Below are 27834 nucleotides of genomic sequence, written 5' to 3' on the forward strand. Positions count from 1 at the left end.
TTTGGAGCAAGTGGAGTTCCCCTATATAGAAATCATACATCAGAATGCAGTATTAAAGGGGTACTTCGGCAAAGAAATAGCCAAAATGTTGGTAAACAGTATTCACTTGGACTAGACTCACATTTGCTTTATAGAAATAAAGCTTTAGTAAATGATTAGAGACCTCATGTGGACAAAGTATGAATTGCATCTGAGCAAATCACAGAAAGTGCAAACCTTAAAACGAACAAATCACTCTATATACAAATGGCCAACAGATCAGGAAAATACTCACATTACATATACATTTAGATATAATGCTGCAGTGCAGTCATAGCAGTTCAAGCTGCTATTGAAAACACCTACAGTTCAGGAGTCCAATACCAGTCCTATAGATGTTTTTATATTTAGTATATTCCCACTGTATTGGAACAACCCCAACAAAAATTATACTCTATACAACATAACAGATATAAAACCAATGACTTATTTGCAGACATGTTGTTCAACATAAAAAACATTAAATGCATAAAAGCAGACAGAGTCCGGTTTGTACGAGAGAATTACATACAAAAATTTGTTACATGAAAGTAATTGTCCAGGTATGTGCTATAACAAAAAACGGGTAACTGTGCCAATAAAGCCTCCCAAAATGTACCGGCACAATGATTTTACAAATATATTTACCAATATATTCTGTGACAAGAAAAAGGTAACAATGAGATCAAGTGATCCAAGGTATTTCTTGATCTAATTGTCACAGGAAACATTGGTAAATATATCCATGGAATCATTGTGCTGGTACATTTTGGGAGGCTTTATTGGCATTTTCACTAGAGCTTAGTTTGATCAGGGCTCGGGGCCGGCATCAGCACCCACCTTACCCGAGCAAGTGCTGGGGCCCAATCCTGCTATTACTCAGTTAATCATTGCTGAGGGAGAGCAGTCAGGAGGAGACATGCAGTCTTTGCATTGCATTATATTGGTGTCTTTTAAACACCAATACAATGCAATGAGACTGGCTGGAGGTAGGGAACATTCACCTCCCTGCCCGGCCTACCAGTGGTCTTCTCAATCTGCTCTGTCCTGCAGGTCAGTAGATCAGCGCTCCCTGCACCTTTCTGCTCTGGCTCAGACCTGGTTAGAGGAGGCCAGAGCAGCTCAGCTACTGGGCCAGGAGACTGGTGAGTGTACATAGGGAAAGGGGGGGAAAGGGGGGAAGTCACATTTTTTTAAACACATGAGACTCGCTATGTGCTGCAAAACTACAACCCCAGCATGTACTGCTTGCAGGACATGATAGGAGTTGTATTTTGGAAACAGCTTAAGAGTCACTTGTTTGGAAACACTGATTTGTGTAACAGTTAATTTAGTGCCATGTTCTATGACCTGTGACTTTGTAATTGCTAAAAAACTACAACTCCAATGTGCACTGCTAGCCGGTAGAGATGAGCGAACCTGGAGCATGCTCGAGTCCATCCGAACCCGAAATTTTGGCATTTGATTAGCGGTGGCTGCTGAACTTGGATAAAGCCCCAAGGCTACGTGGAAAACATGGATATAGTCATTGGCTGTATCCATGTTTTCCAGACAACCTTACAGCTTTATCCAAGTTCAGCAGCCACCGCTAATCAAATGCCGATCGCTCGGGTTCGGATGGACTCGAACCTGAACCCGGTTCGCTCATCTCTACTAGCAGGACATGATGGGAGTTGTAGTGTGATAACAACTGAAGAGTCATTTGTTGGGAAACATGGATTTGGGGGGACAGTTTATTAGTCTTGTGTTCTCAATTTTCCAGTTGCTGCAAAACTACAGCTCCCACCATTTACTATTGGCAGGGCATAATAGGAGTTATAGTTTGGCAGCAGCTGAAAGGCCGCTGATTGGGAAACAAAGATATAGGAGAACAGTTTATTTACTCTAGTGTTCTTCAACATGTGACTCACTCTTCAGTTACTGCAAAACTACAACTTCCATCATCCACTGCTGGCAGGACATGATGGGAGTTGTATTTTGACAACACCTGCAGTCACTGGTTGGAAAATTTAATTGGGGGGGGGGGGGGGGGGGGGTCATTGGCACAGTTCATATGGGCAAAATGGCAAAGTTCTTTTTGCACAAAGAGGGTCCTGTTAATGTTTGAGGAGCTTGTATAGGGGTGGGGGAAGGTGCTGAAAAAGTAGGGTGCCTCAGATGTTTGCCTGCCAGAGGGGAGCATCTATAAGGGACATGCAGTTTTACTGTCGCCACATGATTTGCTCCACAAAGGGGCCTGCTGAGGCTCTGTCGCCCAAGGGCCCACAAAGCCCGAGCCGTCGGCCTTTAAGGGCTGCTCCGCTCACTGCATCTCTACCCCAGGTGCCGTCGAAAAGCTGGATCCAGCTTTTCCAAGCATCCTGGGAGGAGCAGCACTAAAAAGCAGGCTGCTTGATGAGCGGAGCGCAGAACTAAGCGTTTTGCTTCGTTTAGATCAGTAATTTGCTCATCTCTAATTGTTACCGTGTTTTTGTTATAGCTCACACCTGGGCAGTTATTACTGTTGACATTTGTACCTCTTTGTGCTATTACACTTTATTCTAGTGATTATATTTGTATGTGATTCTTACACAGTGGACTCAATGTCCGTTTTTATGCATTTTAATGTTCTTATATTGGATATGTCTTGGATACATATTTTTTATGTTGGGTAGAGTACAATTATGGTGGTTTTATAGGTCTTCATATCGAGCTGCTATTGTGCGAGAAAAACAGACCAGAGTTCTGAGTGTATTGCTGTGTGGGATTGTTGTTTTGCTTCAATGACTCCTATGATTATGGGTCACATTGGCAGTTGATGTTATCTACTATATTTATTACCTCCTGTTGATGTTTAGGGTATTGGACTTTTTTTATGCAGCGGGCTTTATAGGTGCATGAAGGCTTCACTTCCTGGATAACATGGTGATGTCACGATCCGACTCCCAGAGCTGTGCGGGCTGTGGCTGCTGGAGAGGATGATTATGACAGGGGGACACAGGGCACTGGAGGGACACTGAGCTTCCCTCTGCCATCATCCTCTCCAGCAGCCACAGCCGCACAGCTCTGGGAGTCGGGTCGTGACATCACCATTTTATCCAGGAAGTGAAGCCTTGATGCAGTAGTAAGTGCAGGGAAAAAAGCACTTTATACAAATCACCAATATACACTTATTACGGGAAACGCTTATAACTTTTGGGGGGTTATACAATACTTTAATAAAATTTCTTGCAGGACTTCTCCTTTAAGTGTTTATGTAACGTGTGACATTACATATAGGAACATTTTTACTGTATAAATAATTTAATCTACACACATACAGGGTATGTATGTATGTATGTATCTACTTGCTGGCCACCAGTGTCCTACCCCCAAGCTATATAAACCACATGTATAAATCAGTCAATCTCCAGGTACTTGGTAACAGAGTTTATTGTTACATGATTAACAAAATAAAAGGCACATAACATTAATTTGGTGTCAACAATGGTGAAAGGGAAAAGGCCTTAAACTCACCCGCTTCCAGAGTAGTTTGCTCTGCAGTTCTCTGGTAGACGGGTTAAATGGTTGAGCAACACCTGCAGCCCCCCGGCTTCAGGGGACCTTGCTGCATTTAAAGTGTTCAGGTCTAGAGATTAATGCAAGAAATGTACCTGAGTAACTAAACAAGGACAGCTCTTAGTCTTCTCAATACATCTGTTTGTCAATGGTAGCTCAATGCAGTTCTTGAAGTCATGGCAGTATAGCTGCAATATTCGGCATCACTGAATAGCAGGATGCAGACATGGAAGTCCAAATTGTCTTTTAGTATTCAGTAGCTGTCCCGCCTTTCCGTGGCACACAATCCAAAGACTGCAATAATTCACTTTGCACTTACAGCCAAAGTCATCTGCTTAAAATTAAAAGTTGAACCACAAATTAAAAAAAAAAACAAAAAAACAACAAAAAACAACTGTGAGCGTATCTGGACTGGGGGACCTGTCTGTGGGACATAAGTATTGTACAGTAATTCATTATTGCACAGAAATAAGGAAATGGCTTAAAAAGTTAAAAAGGTTATCTCTTTTAAACCTGAGGCGTATCTGGAGAATATTAGATGGGTAAGGGTTGCAATCTCCGCACCCCAGCCAGCTATTTGAAGGGGCTGTGGCCCTAAAAGCCAGTATAGCTGTATATATGGGCACTGTATGATACATGGTATTTAAAGGGCTGTCATTTTTGCAACAATAAACTCCAGTCCTGACATCACTTTACACTATAAGGCCGGGTTCACACTACGTAAAAAACACGTCCGTATTTCATAAAAAATGTCCATAATTGTGCAAACAAAGGTCGTTATTTCACAAATACGCAATTACGGCCTTTTTTATGAAATACTGCCGTGTTTTTTTACGTAGTGTGAACCCAGCCTAAGACGCCAATCTTAACCAGACCTTTTAAAAGCTTAGTAAAAACATGCCTGCTATTTTCTGGAACATGATGCTTTATTTCCATTAACATTTTCGCCATGATATCACCCTGGTCTGTAGTCATTTTTACACAGTTGGTGTAGAAAGTGTCCTGCTACAGTAAATGCATTGCACAGATGGAGGGCACATACAGGCACACAACTTCAGGTTTTACCAGACTTTGCTGTTAAGGCAAACCCACCAAAACAATGCAGTCCGAAAGGTTTTATAGGGATCCTGTGGGACATTATAGATAAAACTGATGAATGCACTACATGTGCAATGTATGGTAAGTACCAAGAGCAACAGAGAAGCCTACAGTCTCAAAAGGCACCATACATCTTTATGGGGGAGTCAGAGACCAAGCATTATGTCATCCTATTGCACTGGTGCTCTATCCATAGGAATGGTATACTCCAAGGAAGCTATTGGACAATCATGACATGATAGTATTGTCACTACTTCTATGTCATTACACCAAATATGGGGTACAGAGGATTAGAGAGAAATTGACAAAGGCCGATTTTACCAATTTCAGAGTATGTACTTGTATGCACATTAACATCCCTGTAGGCAGCCCCCAAATGTGACTGACTAACTAGAGAAGATATATTACAATATACATATATTAACTACTTTCATAAAATGCCAGACAATCTTTATCACAATCTTTTCCATGATAGAGATATATATATATATATATATATATATATATATATATATATATATATATATATATATATATATTTATTATACCCTTCTCAGTATGACATGTTTACAAAAGAGGGCGGGGGGGGGGACGTTTTCTAATGTAGCCATACCAAATCTTATCCATGACTTGATGGGATGACATTCACTTTATAGTTCTTATTATACACCTCTTTAGCACTGTAGTGTGCATATATCTGCAGATCCCTTTAAGCTACCGTACTGGAATATCCCACTGAGACTTTCAGTGAAATTATACATAAAATTATTTCAACAATGAAGTCTCCTTAAAACATTCAGCAGTTTTTCAGGAGCATATATGTCCCCAATCGACAAAAAATTTGTCCGGACTGCAAACATAATCGGTATTTTTTGCAGAACCTCAAAAAAAGACATGAAAAAATGATGCCAGCCCATTAAATGCCAGGAAAGGCTTCCATGTTCCTGGATGTAGTGCAGCGGGCTCAAGGATAGGCATGACTGCAGCTTGCTACAAACTACATCAAATAATGGATTCAATCATGTCATCATGTAATTGAATTAGTCCATAATACATACCAAATTATGTATGCATAATTTATTACATAGTGTTTGGTATGTAATTATGTACTGATTCAACTAACTGATGCCATACTGCAATACAAAACAGGACCAGTGCAGCTTTTTTTGGAAGATCACTATGTTAGGATTTCTTTTAATACTCTGAACAAATTTAAAGGCACTAAATATTACAATATTTGGGTCAATTTGCAATTGATACATAGTGAAATAACAAATACAGTATTTCAATACTGACCACATGTATCAGAACTAGTGCAAACAAGGCTCACTGCTTTCTTTTTGAGACCCACTTAAAAAAAAAAAAAAAGTCTAAATTCTGATAAGCTGAAATGGGCACCAGTATCCATACATAAGGCCTTATATATTCAAAAGGCACTAAATAAGAAAGAAGTTGGTGGGTTTTTTTTTCCATAAAAGCACAGGCATAACATTATAGAGTTGTGGGGACTTTTATCCAGAAATCACACAAAACACTTAAGATTTGCAATTAGGTTCAATTACTATGTATTCACATGATGGTTCTTCCTGTAAATGTTTCCAAATTTTCAAAAAACAAAAAAAAAACAAACAAAAAAAAACAACTAAAAACAGTAAGACAGCACCATCTAAATATATCTTTACTAGGTATGAGCGAACAAGAGTGTGCAGCATTTGCACGCCATTACCTTAGAGCTGCATCCAACTTCTTCACCCACTGATAGTGACAAATGCTGCCATGCTCAAGTTTAGATGAACCCAAGTATGCTCAAGATTCACTCTAAACCGTATATATTCCTGGGTCATCAAATGAATTCAAGTGCACTTTACTGGTAAATGGCTGAAATCAAGACAAATCTAACCTGCTGATAGCCCCCTATTGCATACGGGGCACTGAGGAAGAAGGTATGTAACTTATGGGCAGGGCAGTGTTCCTATCGGTGCTCCGGGCCGAGGTTTACACTGCTAACAGCACTGGAACGGCGCTGAGGAGGAAGCTAAGAGACATACCTTCCCCCTCGGCGCCCTGTGTGCAACAGTGTGCTATAAGCAGGTTAGATTTGTCTAACCTGCTGATAGTTCCCCTTTAAGAAACTGTTGTACGATGATGCAATAAGTTGCAGGGTATGAAAAAAAACAAAAAAAAAACAAAACAAAAACAGATGACTAAAAATAATTTTTAAAGGGAATGTGTCACCTGATTAGTCAGATACTAAAACTTGTTCTTTTATTCTAATCTGTTTTTATTTTCTGACTTTTTTTAATTTATTTCACTATTTGTACATTGTTATGGGGTTTTTAACATCATTTAGTGACATGCTTTACAGCAAGATTCATGAATATAGATGACAATAGACAGAGACTGTCCCCTTATGATGAATGTAAAACATCATTAAGCACGCTCTGTGACCTTTGAAAAGGTCATGACACAGGGAGCTGCTATTGTCTTAAATTGATGCTATCTACCTAGTGGTGTCACATGTTGCTGCAGTGCTGTACACATCACTTTACAGCAGACTCCTCTTACCACCACAGACACAACAGGTAGTCTAAGCTTAGTTTTATCCCTAGTGGTGAGAATTAAAAAAAAAACCTGCAATATTTACAGATTTTAAAACATAGGTTGAAAAATGTCACCAAAAATCCATTTTCTGATGACACATTCCCTTTAACAGTCCCCAGACCCCCTATAAAATCTGTCAGTGTTAATGGTAACATTATAACGAATAAAATTCTATATATGTTTCTTGAATGTAAGTGGGAGAGGGACAACCCTGAAAGCAGACTCAACGCTGATGCATTCCCATTCTTTTTAGCTGAATACAGTTTACATATGGATTACTGAAATGTATAGTAAATTGATATAGAATATAAAATAAGTTGCAAGATTTTGACCAATTTAAAGTCAATTATATAGGTTAGACACAAGAAAATTTCCTTACATGTTTTCATATAAAAAGCATTTTGCTGTTTGAAACCTGACCAAGTGGCTACCTAATGGGACCATACATCCCATTCATGTCAATTCTGCAACTGTCTGCAGTACAGGCAAAAGTGACATTCCTTATGGTAAGAGTTTGTACATTTATTTAGATGTAAAACCGTGGTAAACCCGCCACGTTTGAACATGGCCTTCCATATTATCAATTAAGTGCTGTGCGTAAAATCTGTAACCCAGGACAAATCACTTATAGATTAGAACAACATGGCTTGAAGCGTCCTATTAGCCACATTTTAAAAATTTTAAAAGGTATCTGATGGTAAAAGTTTTCTGACATAAAAATGTTTCAGTCTAATTTTAAGAAATGGTTAAACACCAGGATTTCAGGTCCAAAATTCTGTGATAAATAGGTATGATTACACATAGCATCTACGCTGTGAATTTCATAGGAAAATCTGCAGGTAAAATCCTCAGCAAATAATCAATGAGTTTTATTACTCACTATATTCTCCTGTCACAAAAATAAAACTTTTGTCGTGTCAGAGAGATACGTTTTTTCGGTCAAGGTTTGAGAGATCTCCAGATCAGTCACAGTCTGAACACTCTGACCCGGACCGATCAAAACTTTTTTCTGGTCACAAGGCCAAAAATAGGCCACAATAGCCTATTAAAGTGTGAACACAACAAACTCCATTTCACTGATACAGAGCTCAAAATCGCCTGTACATTGATGGGAACACTACACTTGGGGCCTATTCCCACATTCTGTGCAACACAGAACCTACCTATGGATGCCGCTGCCCTGTAGTGGACTCTTTCCCTGCTGGGCATCATGTACCAATAAGATTAGAGAGCTGCAAAGATTTAAACTTTACTTGATCCCTGCATCATTTTGCTACATGATGCTGGGCAGGGAAAGAGTCCACTACAGGGCTTCCCCATTCATAGGTTCAGTGTTTCACGTGAATAAGCCCTCTAACTAGAAAGAATTGGGAAAGTAAACTGCACCTAGGTTTTTTTTAAAGACTCATGTGTCATCAATCTAAATGTTTTAGATCCCAACCTTGCTGGCCACTAGAGGGAGTCTAGGAGCCATTACAGAAAGTTTACACAGTAATGTAGTGATCCACAACCTGTATCTCTAGCTGTTGCAAAAGTACAATCTCCAGGGGATGCTGGGAGTTATAGTGTTGCAATAGCTGTGTGTGGGGGATTGCGGATTTTGAGCTCTGTAACAGAGAAATGCAGCTCCAAGCACTATACAGATCAGCATAGAATTATATTTCCAAGGTTCACTGTATACCACTTATTAATGGAGATGTGAATACTATGCTTCCCATACAGACACTAGCAAATACCAGTAGGGCCTTAAATGCTACAGATAATGCTTATAAGCTAAAACAGGCGTATTCTCAGGCCTGGGTACCTGACAATCATATCCTAATCCAACTGGTTTGTGAGAAAACATGTCATTTTAGGTTTAGAGTAATAGTCCCAGCAGGAATACTTCATATCCTATCCTCTATATGGCAGCTCTCTGTACTGGCTTACAGGGGAGGTGCCAACTGGGGGATCCTCCTCTATGACAACCTAGTATTGCCAGCACAAAGATGTTCAGTAGGGACAACTTCTAATGCACAGATAATAAAATATTAAATTCTGTAGATAAAATATTTGTGGACTCGATGCACAATTTAAAACCAGGAGACAAAACATGTCTCTATATTGCTAGTGCCACGTTCCACTCCTAGGACCACGAAGGATCCACTGAGTAGTTGATCTAGTCCTCTATAGTCAGGTCACCTTGCTGTCTTGCTTCAATTTGACATCATTTACTTTTCTTCTGCTACCTGAATGGCTAGTATTTCCCAATATATGGAATCTGCATATAAGTAACAACCAACACCACCAAGCAATTTGCTGTATAGGACAACTAAGATTCAGCAAAAGAGACGACGCTTGAAGACTGTTAAAATGCCAAAGACCATGTAGTGTATCCTAGTAAGAAGAATCGACTGTGTGCCTGTCCCGGCAACATCTATAGTGACATTATCCAGGATACGCTGACATCTGCAATCACAAAGCCTGACTGTATGAGACTGCAGGCAGTGCTATGTATACGTTATGTTGTAAACTTCTCAGCTAAGGAAAATGCTTACACATAATGAATTTGTTAATGTTACCTGGTGAATCTGCAAGTAAAAGTGTAACATTCCAAAGTTTAGACAGACGTATCTCTGAAAGGTCCATGTGACTGCATAGAACAATACCTGAAAGAGCTATAAGTAAAAGCAATCAAAGTACTATATAGTTGGTGCAAAAACTTCACTTATTCAATAAAGGACAAATGTAAGAGGCACGTGAAGCCAGCCCTCCAATCGACACTGAGAAGCTTCTGCTTGCCGTTTTATGTGGCAATGAGAATAAGCTAGTGCCGTACCTACAGTACATGGAGAAAAGTCACTCCTAGAGTATCTGACTCAGGTTCTGCTCGGTCATCGTATTACAAATCTATCAACCAAGGAGCCTCCACATTGCATGCTAAATCCCAGAGAGGTCACAAGTCCCCCATGTTTCAGATAAGGACTACTGGAAGACTATGAAAGGGCTCTAAAGAGTCTGCATCGCTGGTTATAATTAGTGTTGAAGTACGCTGCAGAGACACCAATCTTCAAGTTCAAGATAGAAAACATCAGCAGCATGTCAAGAGGAGGGGAAGACTTGCAGATTTTTTCCATGAAGTATTACAAATGGACATCACTTTGATCGCATGGCTGTAAAGCATTCCCACTTCTTAGCTATGCAGAAACTACAGAGTGATCGTTCTTGGGTCTCCTCCTCCTGGATGCAGCTGCTCAGACTGCTCATAGTTCTCCCTCTGTACTGTGTCATGTGTCCATCCAGCACCAGGCTGGTCTCCAGGCTTACAGCATGCCCCTCCGGGTTCTTCATGTGATGCAGGCGTATCAGAGGCTGGAAGGCAACTGAGCAATAAGGCCTCGTCTGTAATGAATTTCTAGCAACACTGAAATGCCATGGACAGGTAAAGTATGGATGGCACTGCCTTTTCCAAATGAGTAAAAATCATAGTAGTAAAATATGGAAAGGGTTTCTTAGTAAGAATCGGTTACACAAATAGAGCAGGACAGGTAAAATGCTCAGACAAGGAGCACCAGAGAAAACCCCAATCCTGCTGGCACTGAAATGGTAAACCTCAGAACTGTATTCTATATACACCACACAGTGAGCAGTAGGGTGTGTGAACATGAACATGTCTGTTAGTGCTTGAAGCCCTTACACGTTTCTGTGTTTAGGATCTTGATTTGACCTGATGGGATCTGAAGATTAGTGCTTTAGCCACTTGATGTCTGTGTACTAAATAAAAGAAAAAAAGTTCCTAAACACCCTTTACCGAACTTTAAAAACAAATATATACGTATATATATTTTTATTATCCATATCCGCCCGTTCTGTGCTGGGGCTTAGTTATTCTGCTCAGTCTTTGGGGGCTGAGGCATCCCGTTGGGTTAGTTCTAGGTTTATTGGAGTAGATACATCATCTGCTGGCTGCTTGCGACTGTGGTGACATGATGACATGCGACTGTAGGATCTGACTATGGCCATCTGTCCTTTGGCTAGCCATCTGCGTGAGCACTGAAGTGGCCATGTGTTCGGCTGGTGAGCGTAGCCCATTGGGGGAGGCAGAAGACAATGAACTGTGCTGGGATGTTGGGACTGGAGAACCCCTGGTATCACAGCTGTCTTTGAGGTTTTCTGCACAAGAAAAAAATAAATAAAAACCCAGTTATCAAAGTAGTAATATATTCACGTTGTGATCAATAGTTTTGTAAAAAGATGAAAGACAAGGCATACATGTGATATACAACACCTGAGCTATTTGTGCATGCCGAACATGACTGCCCAGCACATCCTTTCGTAATTTTATTGTTAAGTCCAACATGTGTTTCACAGGCACAAAGATAAAAGAGCTCCCATAAAAAAAATAGCCAACTTTGGCTTAAAACAGTGTTCGGTCCCAAAAGTAACAGGAGTGAGGTTTCTAGCATCCAGACTAACCAGCCACAATTCAGGAGGGGCAGCATGCTGCTTCTATCTACCAGGTGACATTTATAGTAAAAGGAACATGGCTGCTCATCTTCAGGATCTTTTCTGTCCTTTCCTAGGCACCTGGTGGACAGATCTTACCTATGCAGACACATTGCGGCAACTCTAATAGCAGTGAGGGCGTGATATAGTAAAGCCTATGAACACAGCATTTCTGATCCCTGATAGCAAGCAGAAATCTTGGTGATAAATTCCATATGTTTTATAAAGTTTACCGATATTTTTTCTTAAACCAGCAAAACAGCACTCCAAGAAAATTTAGTTTTTTCTACTGCCATGTAGCAACATGATATAGTTAAACAGCTGTGCTGATCCTTTTCTTACCTGGCGGCTTTATTTCCATAATGCAATCCTGTTCTGCCGCCAATGCCACCCAAATGCCACAGTGACCACTAAGTGGACCGGAAGTCACTTTCTTTATTTTTATAAAACTCACATCAAAGGTCTCATAGCAATGCACAGAGAAAGTGACCTCCCTTCCATATAGCAGAAGCTGTAAGATATGGACAGTCAGAGCGCTGGTAAAATGGTTAAACAGTGAAACTGGAACAGCATAGTACAGTATAGAATAGTATAAAGGAAACAAAGCCACCAGGTAATATAGCAATCAGCATCACTGTTTAATAATTTTATATTCCTGTAGGCAGTGGTTTTTTTTAGTGGAGTGTAAAGGGGTTGTCCATGATTACAAAGACATGCCTGCTTCCAAAAAGAAGGCCACACATTTCCATAGGTTGTGTGTGGTACTGTAGCTCAACGCTACGAAATAGAATGGAGCTACAATGCAATGCCCTGCACAACCTGAAGACAGGACTGGTGGTGGTTTCATAAAGCAGCAGACATGTTCATCCAATTCTGGATAACCTTTAATTTACACTGTCCATTTTTTTATATATGTGATTTGATGTATAAAAATAGTATTACGTGTGCTAGGGCTACAGGCGGCCATACACACTAGAGCAGTGAAGTCAAACATGCGTCCCTCCAGCTACAGCAAAACTACACAGGTCTGACACCAGTGCAGTAGAGAAAAGTTGGGAGAACCTCATGTGAATAGGAGTGTTCTGACACTACCCTGATGGGAGAAAGATACCCATTTGTAGTCTAAATAACAGTACAGTGACTAAAATGCCATTTACATAGTACAACTTACCTAGGTAGACCTGGTTTTTCTTTTGCAGGGCAGTTACAGGACAGTCTTTGTGTGCCAGCAACAACTGCTTTAACTGGGCTACTTCATTCCTCAGAAGAGTAACCTCATTCTACGTGGAAATTCAAACACAAGTATTTTCAGCCAAGTCTACCAGACACATATTATAATTCAATTCTAGTTCATCAGTAACTTACGCTAAGCTGCACATTCTGACTGGTCAGTTCCTCCGCCTTTTTCTCCAGAGAGCATACCCAAACCTTACGCTTCTGGCGACAACGAGAGGCAGCTGCTCTGTTTCTTTCAAGGAAGCGCTGACGGCGTTCATCTGGATCCTCATCAGTTGCTCTCCGTCGCCTTCCGCCAGTGCTTGGGGTTGGCTGAGCAGGAGATACCTGCAGATAAATTGTAGCATGATAAATTACTAGTAGTACTAATAAATTCCATGAGGCCACTAGATCAGAAGTATAACCACGATCACTGTCAAGACTATACTCTAGGGCATGGGTTCCCAAACTGCAGCCCTCCAGCTGTTGCCTGGACAGCTAAAGCTTTGGATTTGGCTGTCCAGGCACGATGGGAAAATCTAGTTTTGCAACAGCTGGAGGGCCGCAATTTGGAGACCCATGTTCTAGGGCACTGGGTTTTCAATGAACTGAATGATCATCCTGGGTTATGCAGAATTAGTGATTTCTCCTCAGTTACATTACTACCATTCCTTGCAAGTGTAAACATAAAATGCTGAAGTAGTCTTGTATTTTTCCTGACTGCTTACCTGAGGCTGTGCAGGTGAAGGTGCATCTGGATGTTGAACCAATATCTGGCTCTGTTCTGGTCGTGATGCTACCATAGCCATGCCTCCATTAAGTGAAGATGGTACTTGTTGTGTAAGTGAGGCTTTAAGTCTCTGGGAAAAAAAAAAAAAAAAAAAAAAAAAAAAAAAGGAACAAAGAAACACGATTTATAAATGTAAGACAACCATTTCACGCAGTAGTCCAATAAAGCAAATAAAGTACCTTCTAAAGCTACAATAAAAAGATGATTATAGTGCAGAAAGTTTGCAATATAGTAACTTTACTAAATAATTGAAATGTTAATTTAGCTTTTTAGCAAGAAATAAAAACAAACAAAAAAACCCCAGAAAAAACAGACCATCCATGGCTCATGCTGCAGTCTTAACTAAAGTGTTACCGTCATTAAAAAAAAAAAAAAAAAAAAAAAAATTGGACCAGTCACAGGGACATGTAAATAGTTTTAAGGATCTCATTGCGAAGACCCCCCCACTGATCAGGAGAATGAGCATGAAGCAGCACGAAGGAGTGCTTCCCCAATGCCGGAGGAGTAAAACAACTTCTGACTGGTGGGGGTACAACCACAGAGAGCACCACCAATCACACTTTGACACGTACCTGTGACATTTTTTTTAAAATATATGTATAAATAAATAAATAGTATACATATTTATTTATACACAGCAACAGGAAGGTAAGAGCAGCCATATCAGGAGGAGGGTTTGCTCAATGACTATTTACAAAAATATTTAACTTAATGAGTTCTACAAGTTTACCTATATTATTAGAGAGGAGAATATGAGAGTTATGGAAAGACCTAAACTAGCTCCCTATAGATTTGACTGGAGAGATGTATACATGCACGGCCTTCAGTTTGTAGCTGGAGCTGGACCACTTTACCTGGTGAAACGAGGGTAGGGATCCCAATCTGCTTCATTTACATTTTTAATTATTATACAGCAAACCAAAATAGAAGGAAATTAACTCACACAATTTATGTCTGAGAAGTGTCCAGAAACTTACCAGTTTGGCTTCTGCATGAGCTGAAAGACCGGAAGGAGATATATGCCCTGCACCACCGATAATAGGAGGCCCAGGAATTCCTGGAATATTGGGCACCATGTTCATAGGTCTTGCCAACTAAACCAAGTAATACACAAACAAAAAACTGTCAGTGGTACCCAGGGACTTTTGAATTACTATTACAACAGCCCAGAGGTTTTCCTACCGATATAACTGATGGCATCTGTACATGAGGGCCTGGAAGGAAAGGAACAGTCTGGCCATTGCCCAGGTGCATCATAAGAGAAAGAGAGCTGCCTGGGGAACTGAAATGCAGAGAGAAAAAAATATTTAGAAGACAAAACTGCATATCTGCCTGTAACTGAGTGGTCTGGGCTATTTTCACACTTGCATTGTGGCTTCTATTTATAACGTCTACCAGGGTTCACTTACATTATTAGGAGCCCATTATTTTGTAATATGAAGAAGAACATTATTCATGCAATTCTCTTGTCGAATCTGAGGAAATTTGTGATGAATGCTATGAACAGACGTGCAAACGTGAACAGAAGCACATACTGTATATACAGAAAGACATGGATCATTGACCCCACATAATCCAATAAGGCACATCTAGAGACTGTGCAAGTGGTGTTCAACCACGACAACTACTATTCAGCGGCAAGTAAAGGGACAGAATATGCCACTTATGCTTATGGAAAGGGTAGCAAAGCCAATAAATGCAAAACATACACATTGAGTCCCACTCATAAAAGCATGCCTTGATATAGCATTAAAGTTGTAAGACCCATTACTGCATACAACAAGTCTAAGAATGAGCATGATATAAGATCATTATATCTCTGAAGAAATCCGAAAATTGAATCAATATGACGTTAGTACACATAGTGGAATACAGTGCAAAGAGCTGCAAATTAATAGAAAAAAGGACAGGGTGGACAGTGAGAGATTAGAGAGAAGTTAGAGGATTTTATGCCAACACCAAAACAGATATGAAAGTGCAACTACTGCTTCCTTACCCTAGCTGTCTGTTGGACGGAGGGGCCTGAGTGATGACAGATGTAGGTGAAGGCAGTGTAGGGTGTAAAGGATCATATCCCATATGGAGGGGTAAGGAACCAGGCCGTACTATTGTTGGAGTGGGTGTTGAGCTGACCTGCGGCTTCGGTGGAACCTTAACCAAAGTGACACCATTAAACATCACCGCTGAAAGTACAGAACAATGTGCAAAGTAATCCTGCATAAAAAGGATAGAAGTTACCCCAAACCTAACAAGGTTTATTACAATTCCTAAAGGTGCACAGAAATATTAGATAAAAGATGCAAATTGGATTTGATTCTTTAGTCGCCTTCAAGTGTTCACAGGCTTGTCAACAATGACAAACAATGGCTTGCAGAATGCACACAGACCTTACTGGTGGCAGAATGTCCACATGAGGTGGGGGTGGCACGGTAAACATGTATAGATGCTCTAATAAATCTTGCATTTTGCCTAGTAGCGTTCCCTTTATGGCAGCTTTCTATAACAAAGTTTGCCTAATGTTCTTGGAGGCATAATTTTCATGATCGTCCACTTCGCAGCCGTCCACTTGGCAGAGATATTGTCATCTTTCATCCAATCTGTATGGCACCAATCTATTACATTTTCATAGAATATACTCATCCTGATATTAGCCTAATTTATAACTAATAGTAAACTAATATCACACAGTTTAAGACAAATTACTGTTACTAATTCATACGACAGCAACTGAGGAATTATATGAGGCCCTACTATACATCCATATGATGAATCCATTCTATAGGAAGAACCTTAGCAATAGGGTGCTGTATAGAAGCACTGTACAGTGACACAAGGAGTGCCTACATTCTTTAAGTACCCAAAAAGTTTGTGGAAAGGGTTTAATTTGATATCACTGCAATGTATGAGTGAGCCACTACCTTTTCCTCAGTTATTGAGCTGGGACTGTCTGGTGGGGAGGAGTCCACTTCTACTGGTTCTTCCTCTTTGATCTTAATATCAGGAGTTGAAGGTAAAGACATGTCCAGTGGTCCCGCACTCTGCAAAAAGCAAGTATAGGAAATTAACATGGTATGTCTTACATAAACTCCATGTGAAACCAGTTTCTCATACTAAACACCTGGAAATAATATTTTTTATATAGCCCTAAAAGTTGAAAGCTGGAGAATTAACTCATCATGCTAAAAATGTGCAATAAATAACCTTCTGCTGTGCACGATCACGACCCATACTTAAAGGTTTATTCCCATCATAGACATTAACAACATATCCACAGCACATGCCATAAATTCTTATAGGTGTGGATCCCATCTCTGGGACCTGACACCCATCTCCAAAAAAATGGCATTTCTATCTTGACATTTTTTCCCAGTCCAGTAAATCTCCTTTAGGGTGCCTTCACACATACCGTATCGCTGTGTATTTATCGCACGAAAGTAGCTGCGTTTTTTGTGGTGTTAAATTCTCTTGTGAAAATCATGTGAAAATCAAAACTCGCGTGTAAAAATCGCACCAAACACGCAGCGAGAATACACATACATTGACTTTATAGCAATCAGTATTATCACTGTGGATTTATGTGCGAGAAACTCTCAGCGATAATTACGCATTCACACACACTGCACCCATTGTGAATTTGCTGCTGCGGATTTGCTGCTGTTAAACCAATATAGAAAATATTTAAACTCCGTATCAAATCTGCAGCATAATGTCGAGAACGGTTACATATGTGAATGTAGCTTAAAACTAAGAAGCTCTACAACATGTAACTTCATTGCATTAAAGGGAACCTTTGAGGCAGGAGACCAGGTCAGAACCCACCCTACCCCTTAATATAGCTTCAGATACTTACCACTCCTCCTGATAACACTTTGAATGCTGGTCCTGTCTTCCCCGCATGTCTTTGCGCTCATTATGCTTATAAGCAGAAACAAGTCCAACGTCTATAGGAAATCACTGCGCAGTGACATCTGACTCCTCTTTGCTCATCAGCATAACGAGCAAGAAGACGAGAGGTCTGCCCCGGTCTCCTGCCCGTTTCCCTTTAAGAATGACTGCTCCTAAATAAGCTTGAGACTAGTTTCAAGATTTACCTTTTTGTCATCTTCATCCTCAGCGCCTTTCTTGAAATCATGCTCAAAGGAGCTGGCCAACTCATTGAATAGACCGACTTCTTCACAGTTCTTCAAAAAACGTGTGGGAGTAGGAGTTTGATCTATAAAGACAGAAAAAAGTACCAAATACAATGTAAGAGATATAAAACTTAAAGAGGTACTCCAGCAGGGGGGCACTTTTTTGCTGGGACTGGGGACGAGGTGGCTGAGAGAAAAGACGTCCACTCACCTCCCTGGTTCCAGCGGTGGGTCCCGCATCGCGGCAGGATCTGAGCGGACTTGAAATGGATCCCGCCTCCTTCACTGACTGGCTAAGCGGACCTGAGACATCATGTCTCGGGCCCGCGTCAGACACCAGGAAGCGGCCGGGAACCGGGCACCGATGCGGGACCCAGCAAAAAAGTGCCCCCCACCCCTAGCTGGAGTATCCCTTTAAGTAATGCTTCATATTCACTTTATTTGAAATATGTGAAAAGGGGGGTGATTGTCATAGGAGACTTTTATAGTTACATTTACTATGCTACTGCACTGATGCTTGTCTGAGGCAGGCTGTAGTAGCAAAGTTAAGGGGGTTATCCAGTGTGGGGGCACCGTTTGAAGTCCGCTCGGATCCCGCCTCCTTCACTGAGTGGCTGCGGCCAGGAACCGGGTACCGGAGCGCCGCGATGAGTGACCCGCCGCTGGAATCGGGGAGGTGAGTGGACGTCTTTTATTTCAGCCACCTTCTCCCCGGTCCCCCCCAGAAAGTGCCCCATTCTGGAGCACCCCTTTAAGATAACCGGCACATACAGTAGGCTACACAAATTATTTAAATGCGATTGCTATTGATTGTGGCATTCACTTTAAATGTAATGGAGCTTGATCCATATGATTCTTTGCACTTTCTGCCATAAACATATAATGACTGGATGGCTCCAAGAGTTTGTCAACAAGGCCCTTTATTTTTCCTCTGAATTCTCTGCAAAATGGTGCATGGTATTACCTTGGATGATCACAGAGTCAGTCCTTGCAGGCCCAAACTTCAGGGTCATCTCATGCTTGTGTTTGTGTACAGCCAGATGATCTTCATTTGTAAAACGCTATATAAAAGAAAACACATGGTTAAAAGTGCTATACGTGTTGCTGCTAAACCTAAACTAGAATCTAGAAGAACCATTTTTATCTATACACAAAAAAAATGAATAATGTACCGTTCTTTAGACTATTGGGGCAAGTGGTGAATATATGCCTTAAAGGGAAACTTACAGGGGTTGTCCATTTTATAGTAAAATTGTTGTGTACAGTATTAGTAACTGTACTCACATTGCTTACTGACAGCAGCTCCCTGTGTACCTCATCAAGCTAAAATCTGACTTCCCTCCTCTAGGCTATGCTTTCTGCTCTGTGGTGGGGCTGTCCATAAGATGGCTGACATGGAGGAGCACAAGACCATGCCCCGTCCCCAGTGTCCACCACTGAGCCTGTATACTTTTATAAAAGATACAGAGAACAGGGCATGGTCACATGCTCCTCCATGTCGGCCATCTTATGGACAGACTCACCTCAGAGCAGAGCAGGACAGCACAGCCTGGAGGAGGGGAGTCTGTTATTAGCTGTATGAGGTACACAGGGAGCTGCTGTCAGTAAGTGCAGTGAGTACACTTACTAATACTGTACATTGAGCAATTTTACTATAAAGTGGCCAATCCCTTTAAGGGTGCCCTTACACCTACCGGATCCACAGCTGATCTCACTTCTGCGGATTCGAATCGAGAACCGCTGCGGATCCGGTATCAATTCACCCCTATGATCGCCGCCGGCGATGGGGAATGCAGCGGCGGGGCTGCGGTCACCAGGGAGTTAAAGCACATATTCACAGCGGGATGTCAATCCTGCTGCGAATATGTGCTATCATAGGGGTGAATTGATACTGGATCCGGAGCGGTTCTCGCTTCGAATCCGCAGAAGTGAGATCCGCTGTGGATCCGGTAGGTGTGAAGGCACCCTAAAGAAGAATCTAACCTGCTGATAAATCCATATAGCGCATTTTTTAAATTCTAAAAGGAAGAGCCAAATGAGTCAGTGTTTGTGCCAGTATAGAATTACAAATCTGTTCAGGACAGAACAGTTGTGCTAATCTTTATGTAAAAAGCAATATGATCAGTCTGCTGCACTTGGACTAACGCTGTGATTAACGCAGCATTAAGATTCCTGCTTGAATTTAGGTGTTACACACACACAATGAAAACCACAGAATCCTAAAGACATACATACAAAAAGCAGCTACACAGCAGTGTCATAGTGATAAATTAGGAGGGGAATTGAGAAGAATATGGGGAGTTCTCCTAACAGCTGAGAAATGCATTCCAGCAGCCAGGAAAAGTGAAGAAAGGGCACCGCACCCCCTCAAGTCCCGTGCTTTTAGTGCCAAAACAACCTCAGGAAAAATAGGCCCCTGGAAGCCGTGTCCAGGCCTGGCACGCACAGCCTGCGGAAACATGAGAGCTATGGGATTACTGCACACATACAATCACACAGCCATGTTCCTCCACTTCCTCTCGGTTGAAGGAGAGCATATGTGTATGTGAGGAGGGGGAGGCAGCTGGGAAAGGGAAGAAAAGTGCTGGAGATTATTTCATATGTGATCATAATTCATTATTTAACGCGTATTAGGAGATAGGAACAAGCGAGGGAACAGCAGTGGACTACATTAGTGTTACATGGTTTTAGGGACACTTAATATGGATATATTTTTTGATACATGCTGTAAAAATGCAGCATTAGCTTTATTTAGTTTTTATTATGTACTAGCATACATGTATGGCCAGAACACTATGTCTGTGTCTAGTTCTATGCACTGGCATCTGTTACAGCATACACAATCCTAAAGCTGGCCAAGCACTGCTTGGACGGCAGCCATTTCTCCTTACTCCACCTCAGACATGCACGCTCGGCCATGTTTGCATGTTTATTTCACTGGGGTGAGGGGAATCGGTCTCAGACGACTCTGACATCAGCTTATTTCCATAAGAACAAAGGATCTGCCATGTTGGAAATATTAAGAACAATTAGGAGTCCCGAACAGATATCAGACCTTTGGCTGTCATAATTGGCAGGTTGGGCTAGTTTATTACAAGTGTGTATCACACTCCCCTCAGATTCTAGGCTGTCCTTATAACTGGTTACAGTGCCACCCTCTAGTAAGTGATCCCAAAAGCACTGTACTTAACGTGCTACTGTCACTTTAAACATTAGTCTGAAATCTTTTGGGGTACTGTTTGAGATCCCTAGAACAGCTCAGGAGAAGCACAAGGCTGAGAGCTTCTCTCATCAACTCCTAGCAACGGGGAGTGAAGCACTCAGCTGCGCACTTCTCCCAACTCGTTCTAGTTCTTGCCAGTGGACTAGAAATATTTCATGACGTACTGAAATTACTCAGCACATTAAGGTGCTATCCAGGGTTAGGCAAGGACAGCTGCTTTTCCCCAGAAACAGCACCACTCTTGTCCTTAGTTTGTGTGTGGTAATGCAACTCAGTTTAATAATAATGAACAAAGCAATAAATGAAGTTGTAATACCATACACAACCTGAGGATAGGTGTGGTGGTGTCTTTGTCGCCAATAGCAACGAATTAGCGTTAGTTCTCATTTTACAGAGATCCGATTGGTGGCTCTGGGCAAGGTAGATTTCCCCCCCCCCCCCCCCCCCCACACACGCACTTTTGATAAATGAGGCCGATGTGTACAGTCTCTTGTGCACGTCATACTGTGCTCCCTCACCACTGAGCTTCTCATATTAGTTCCTAGTTGTCACCTTATTCTGTTTCATATTCAGACACCTCACAACTCCTAGGGCTACAACTGAGCGTGTGTGCACTCAGACAGCTAAACTGCCGGTTATAACCCTAGGTGACTACCTATAACACCACATTATTGGGCCAGTAAGTGGTGAGGAATTATGTGGAGAAACAACAGACACAGTTATATACTGAGGATTATTACTTGGTATTAACAACATTTGTTTAACAGAATTTCCTTTTTAAAGAGTATCTGTCATTAGAAATAAAAAAAAACATTTGGCCTGTCACAGAGACCGGTCAAAAGCAGGAAGAAGACCCTGCATAGCACGTTCTTTGACAGCTCAGTGTCACATGACCTTGACGGCCACATAATGTAAGTCTATGGAGCCATCCAACTCACACAGACAGAGCGGGGAGAGGAACATATGCCAGCACAGTCGTCTCCCCGCTGGTTTTCCTGATCAGTTGCCGCCTGAACACTCAGACCGATCTGTGACATCGCAAATGTTTTTTCTACTGACAGGTACTCTTTAAAGGGAATATGTCAGTAGGTTTATGCTGCTTTAAATGAGGGCAGCATAAATTAGTGACAAAAATGCTGAGGAGATTGTGTATCACTTGCATCATTATGTTCAGCCGTTCTCCTAATATGCAGGAGAATAGGATTCTTGCTATACCTCTCCCCCGCCCTCCTGCTGCTGACTGGCAGCCGACTGCCTATACACATCATGGATAGATAGCTGCCAATCAACAGCTGGTGGGCAGAGTTTTCTGCTTCTCATGAATATCCAGGACTACTGGGCGCATGCACATAATGGAGAGAACTACTTATTATCCATGTCATTCAGGAGGAGATCTCTGAATCAGCTGCACAGAACAAAGTAAGTTATACATCATTCTGTTCTGCTTCTCTGTCACTACTATATGCTACCCTTAGATAGGACAGCATAAACCTACATAGAGAGCCTCTTTAAGGTGTCATGCACTGACCTAACCAACATCCTTCAGCCATTTAGTTTGTAAGAGGAAGATTTCTAAAACTCTTACTGACAACATTTACAGGTTATGAATTATTCCCATGAGATGTCAGGACATTTTCGGCTTCTGTCCTCTCTGATTGTGAGTCACAGGTTCGTAGTATGATTGCATCTAGACAGCAGGGAGCACTTTCTAAAAAGTAACAGCTATGTGCATCACTGGGTATGAATCAACTACCAGTGTAAATAACCTAGACAGCAGTATATGGCCACCAAAAGGATGACTGTGACTCATCTTGTCTGTGAGAAGTAACCCTGTCACTGCCAGCCTCTGAATGCTGTGTAAAATCAGGGTCAACTGTCTATACGCTGCACATCATAAGAAAAATACATACATAGTACATAATCCCCTTCTACAAACACTGTACATAACTTTCTCATAAGAGAGGGCACAACAGTGCGGCACAGCTATGACTTATATAACACCAGAGTCTATGTACTCATCACATCATGCCACAACAAATCACATCATTAACTGTACTAAGCAGGGTTTCATTGTGTTCGATAAACATCTTGGCAACGTATCTATAGGTTAACTTTAAACAAATGTTACAAAATTAAAAAAAGGAGGCATTATAAAACAACAGTATGTGTAGGCTTGGACTGACATGACGGCTCTTGCAGTTTGTGATGAGTCATTACACATGTGGGACTGCTGGAGCACGCTCCCAAAATGTTTAAAGGAGAAGTAATATTAGTAGTTAATGCTTAAAGGGCTATCCCGTATCTTGTAATCTTTCTTTCCTGACCCTTGAAAGCAGCAGAAGCAGGAGAAACTCCAATTAAAGTCAATAGGAGTTGTGCAAATTGTGTAACTTTCCCCCTTTAGCTGTTTTTGGTGGCCAAGAACAGGCTGGAGTGGGCTGGGAAGTTAAGATGATGACATGGGGGATACCCCTTTAGAAGGACTCCATCACTATATCATGCTCAGAGAAAGTATCAAAGGGGCGTTGCTGAGCCGCAGCATGCGTCACCTTCATAGGAGCACCTCTGCAGTAACACGGACTACAACTACAAACAACCTACGTACATTGTTACACCCTTGGTGCCTGAAATAAACTATCAGCACTTCTCAAACTACTTTTATAGAGAGGCCATCACTAGTTTTTGGGCTGGAAACCTATTTAAAGGGCTTATCCAGCGCAACAAAAACATGGGCACTTTTCCCCCTCTAGTCTCCAGCTCAGGTGTGGCTTGCAGTTAAGCTCCATTTACTTCAATGGACCTGAGTTTCAAACCCCACCCAATCTGGAGACAAGAGAGGGGGAAAAAGTGGCCATGTTTTTCTAGCACTGGATAACCCCTTTAACCCCTTAAGGACCGGGCCTGAAATGGCCTTAAGGACCGGAGCAAATTTTATGAATTTGACCAGTGTCACTTTATTCATTAATAACTTCGGGATGCTTTTACCTATCCGGCTGATTCTGAGATTGTTTTCTCGTGACATATTGTACTTCACATTTCTTGTAAATTGGAGTCGATACTTATAACGAATCTTTATGAAAAAACTCAAAATAGCGTGAAAAATTGTGAAAAAATGCATTTTTCCAACTTTAAACCTTTTCTGCTTATACAGAAAATGGTTATACCACATAAATTATATATTAAATAGCATTAGCAACATGTCTTCTTTATGTTGGCGGCATTTATTAAACTATATTTCATTATTTTTAGACAATAGGAAGCTTAAAACATTAGCAGCAAATTTCCAAATTTTCAGTAAAATTTCAAAATCAGATATTTTTAGGGAACTGTTCAGGTTTAAAGTGTATTTGAGGGGACTGTGTGTTAGAAAGCCCCACAAAGCACCCCATTTCAGAAACTGCGCCCCCTAAACTCTGCAAAAGCACATCCAGAAAGTTTTTTAACCCTTTAGGGGAGTCACAGAAATAAAAGCTAAGTGTGTAAGAAATTTGAAAATTTTAATTTTCTGTGCAGAGATTTTATTGTAATCCAATATTTTTCATAATTATAAACCTATTACCAGAGAAATGCACCCCAATATTGATTGCCCCGTTTCTGCAGTTTATAGAAATACCCCATATGTGGCCCTATTGCGCTATTTGACGCAACCACAAGCCTCAGATATAAGGGAGCGCCTAGTGAATTTCAATGGCTCCATTATATTTGGTCATTTCTGACTGTACCACTTCAGCTTGGCAGAGGCTCTGGGGTGCCAAAACCTAAAAAACACCCCTAAAGGGACACCATTTAGAAAACTACACCCCTCAAGGAATGTAACAAGGGGTGCGGTGAGCATCTGGACCCCACAGGTGCTTCACAGATTTTCCAAACAATATGGCTTGAAAAAAGACTAAAGTATTTTTTACACTAAAATGTTGTTCTAGCCTTCAATTTTTCATTTTCACAAAGGGATAAAAGGAAAAAAAAAACACAAAACATGTAGCGCAGTTTCTCCCGAGTACGGAAATACCCCACATGTGGACATAAAGTGCCAAGCGGGCGCAGGACGAGCCTCCAAAGGGAAGGAGCGCCAATTGGCTTTTGGAAGCTGGATTTCACTGGAATGGATTTCAAGGGCCATGTCGCATTTACAGAGCCCTTGTGCTGCCAAGACACTGGAAACCCCCCACAAGTGACCCCATTCTGGAAACTACACCCCTCAAGGAATCTAACAAGGGGTGCAGTGAGCATATGGACCCCACTGGTGACGGGCACAAATGTGGAAAAATGTGACGTGAAAGTGAAAATTTTCATTTTTTCACTTTCATGGCACAAATGTGCCCGTCATCCAGGGGTCCATATCCTCACTGCACCCCTTGTTAGATTCCTTGAGGGGTGTAGTTTCCAGAATGGGGTCACTTGTGGGGGGTTTCCAGTGTTTTGGCAGCACGAGGGCTCTGTAAATGCGACATGGCGTTCATCATCCATTCTAGCCAAATCCAACCTCTAAAATCCAAATGGCGCTCCTTCCCTTCGGAGGCTTGCCCTGCGCCCACATGGCGCTTTATGTCCAGATGTGGGGTATTTACGGACTCGGGGGAAATTGCTCTACACATTTTGTGTTTTTTTTTCTCTTTTAACCCCTTGTGAAAATGATAAATTCAAGGCTAGACCAACATTATAGTGTAAAAAATTTAATATTTCATTTTCACGCCACATTGTTCCACATTTGTGCCCGTCACCAGTGGGGTCCATATGCTGACTACACCCCTTGTTACATTCCTTGAGGGGTGTAGTTTCCATAATAGGGTCACTTGTGGGGGGTTTAACTGTCTTGGCAACACAGAGGCCTTTTGAATGCAACATGGCCCCTCGAAATCCATTCCATCCAAATCCAGCCTTCAAAAACCAAATGGCGCTTCTTCCCTTTGGAGGCTTACCCTGCACCCGCATGGCGCTTTATGTCCACATGTGGGGTATTTCCGTACTCAGGGGAAATTGCTCTACACATTGTGGTTTTTTTTATCTTTTAACCCCTTGTGAAAATGAAAAAATCAAGACAAGATCAATGATTTAGAGTAAAAATTAAAAAAAAATTACACTAAATGTTGGTCTAGCCTTGATTTTTTTCCATTTCCACAAGGGGTTAAAAAAGAAAATGAACACAAAACGTTTAGGGTAGTTTCCCCTGAGTACGAAAATACCCCACATGTGGGCATAATGTGCCATATGGGCACAGGGCAAGTCACCAAAAGGACAGAGCGCCATTTAGAGGCTGGAATGGGGGATGGAGGCCATGTCGCAATTACAAAGCTCCTGTGCTGCCAGAACAGTAGAAACCCCCGACAAGTGACCCAATTCTGGAAACTACACCCCATAAGGAATCTAACAAGGGGTGCAGTGAGCATATGGACCCCACTAGTGATGGGCACATGTGTAGAACATGTGCCGTGAAAAAAAAAAATACCATTTTTTTCATTTTCACGTCCCAAATGTGGCCGTCACCAGGGGGCCATATCCCCGCTGCCCCACTTGTTAGATTCCTTATGGGGTGTAGTTTCCAGAATGGGGTCACTTGTGGGGGGTTTCTACTGTCCTGGCCGCACAGAGGCTTTGTAATTGCATCATGGCATCCTCTAATGGGAATGGCGGCCATACCTACTTAGCTGGGGAAAAGGGACAATTCTGATTTATTTGGGGGTATTAGGCAGGGCTCCAGACTAAAAAATTTACCTAGGAGCCATTGGCTCCTAACCTGAAAAATTTAGGCGCCAAATAGAATATTTGGTCGCCAACATTTTAAACCATGTAAAATTAATGTTATGTTACATGGGACTTACTGTGTGCAGAGGCCACGGCAGCCTCCTCCTCCTTTAGATTCTCTCTTTTCTTAGTTTGAAAATGTTCAACATGGAAACTTGCAACCTGACAACCATATACAGTCTGACAACCATATCCAGTCTGACTCAGTACTTCAGCTTCACTTGGCTAGCCTTTTAATGAGGCTTACTCTTCTGAACTTGAACTTAAAGGGAACCTGTTGACCCCCATGCCGGGGTGACAGACTCCCAACCCCCCGTTAGAACCCCCTATACTCACCTCATCGCGCCGGATCCCGCTTCTGAAGATGGTCGGGTCACGGAGATCTCAGCCGCTGCAGCCCGGCGCGCGCTGAGAGATGAGTCCAACGCTCAGAGAATGACAGGAGAGTCCAGCGCTCCATCATTCTCTATGAGTGTTGGACTCATCTCTCAGTGTGCGCGTCAGGCTGCAGCGGCTGAGATCTCCGTGACCCGACCATCTTCAGAAGCGGGATCCGGCGCGATGAGGTGAGTATAGGGGGCACTAACGGGGGGTTGGGAGCCTGTCACCCCGTCACCGGGGGTGACAGGTTCCCTTTAAAAGCTTGCAACAGTCTATACATACTGAGCTAGACTTATGACTGCAGCCATAGTGACCCCCCACAAGATGTGTATATAGATAGATATATCTCTCACCTAGTGACTAATGCAAGTGACCCCCTACAATACAGACACCTGAGGGGCCCTGATAATAAGAATTGTGCATATATCTACCTCCCAGTGTCTGCAGCCAGTTTGCCCTACACTTATAGATGGCCCCCTCCCCTTATAGATGACCCCCTCCTCCCCCCCATTATAGATGCCCCCTTCTCCCCCCCATTATAGATGCCCCCTCTCCCCCCCATTATAGATACCCCCTCCCCTTATAGATGCCCCCTCTCCCCCCCATTATAGATG

At 41.9% G+C, this 27834-nt stretch overlaps 1 protein-coding gene across 5 annotated transcripts in view; it reads right to left on the reverse strand.

The window, feature by feature from the left end:
• Positions 1–3411: 3411 nt before the first annotated feature.
• The window catches only part of LOC138792603 (cyclic AMP-dependent transcription factor ATF-7-like), a 68957-nt gene continuing 44534 nt past the window's right edge, over positions 3412–27834 (reverse strand). For all 5 annotated transcript variants that reach the window (XM_069970221.1, XM_069970222.1, XM_069970219.1 and 2 more), the window contains 10 exons: positions 18839–18935; positions 17836–17957; positions 16663–16782; positions 15741–15895; positions 14927–15026; positions 14722–14838; positions 13683–13814; positions 13105–13302; positions 12911–13019; positions 3412–11406 (listed from right to left, as the gene is read on the reverse strand). In XM_069970221.1, the coding sequence (XP_069826322.1) occupies positions 11189–11406; positions 12911–13019; positions 13105–13302; positions 13683–13814; positions 14722–14838; positions 14927–15026; positions 15741–15895; positions 16663–16782; positions 17836–17957; positions 18839–18935 (1368 nt within the window). In that variant the 3' untranslated portion in view covers positions 3412–11188. The remainder of the gene's footprint in view (positions 11407–12910; positions 13020–13104; positions 13303–13682; positions 13815–14721; positions 14839–14926; positions 15027–15740; positions 15896–16662; positions 16783–17835; positions 17958–18838; positions 18936–27834) is intronic.

Source organism: Dendropsophus ebraccatus, chromosome 5 (genome assembly GCF_027789765.1).
Source record: "Dendropsophus ebraccatus isolate aDenEbr1 chromosome 5, aDenEbr1.pat, whole genome shotgun sequence".
Lineage (NCBI taxonomy): Eukaryota > Metazoa > Chordata > Amphibia > Anura > Hylidae > Dendropsophus > Dendropsophus ebraccatus.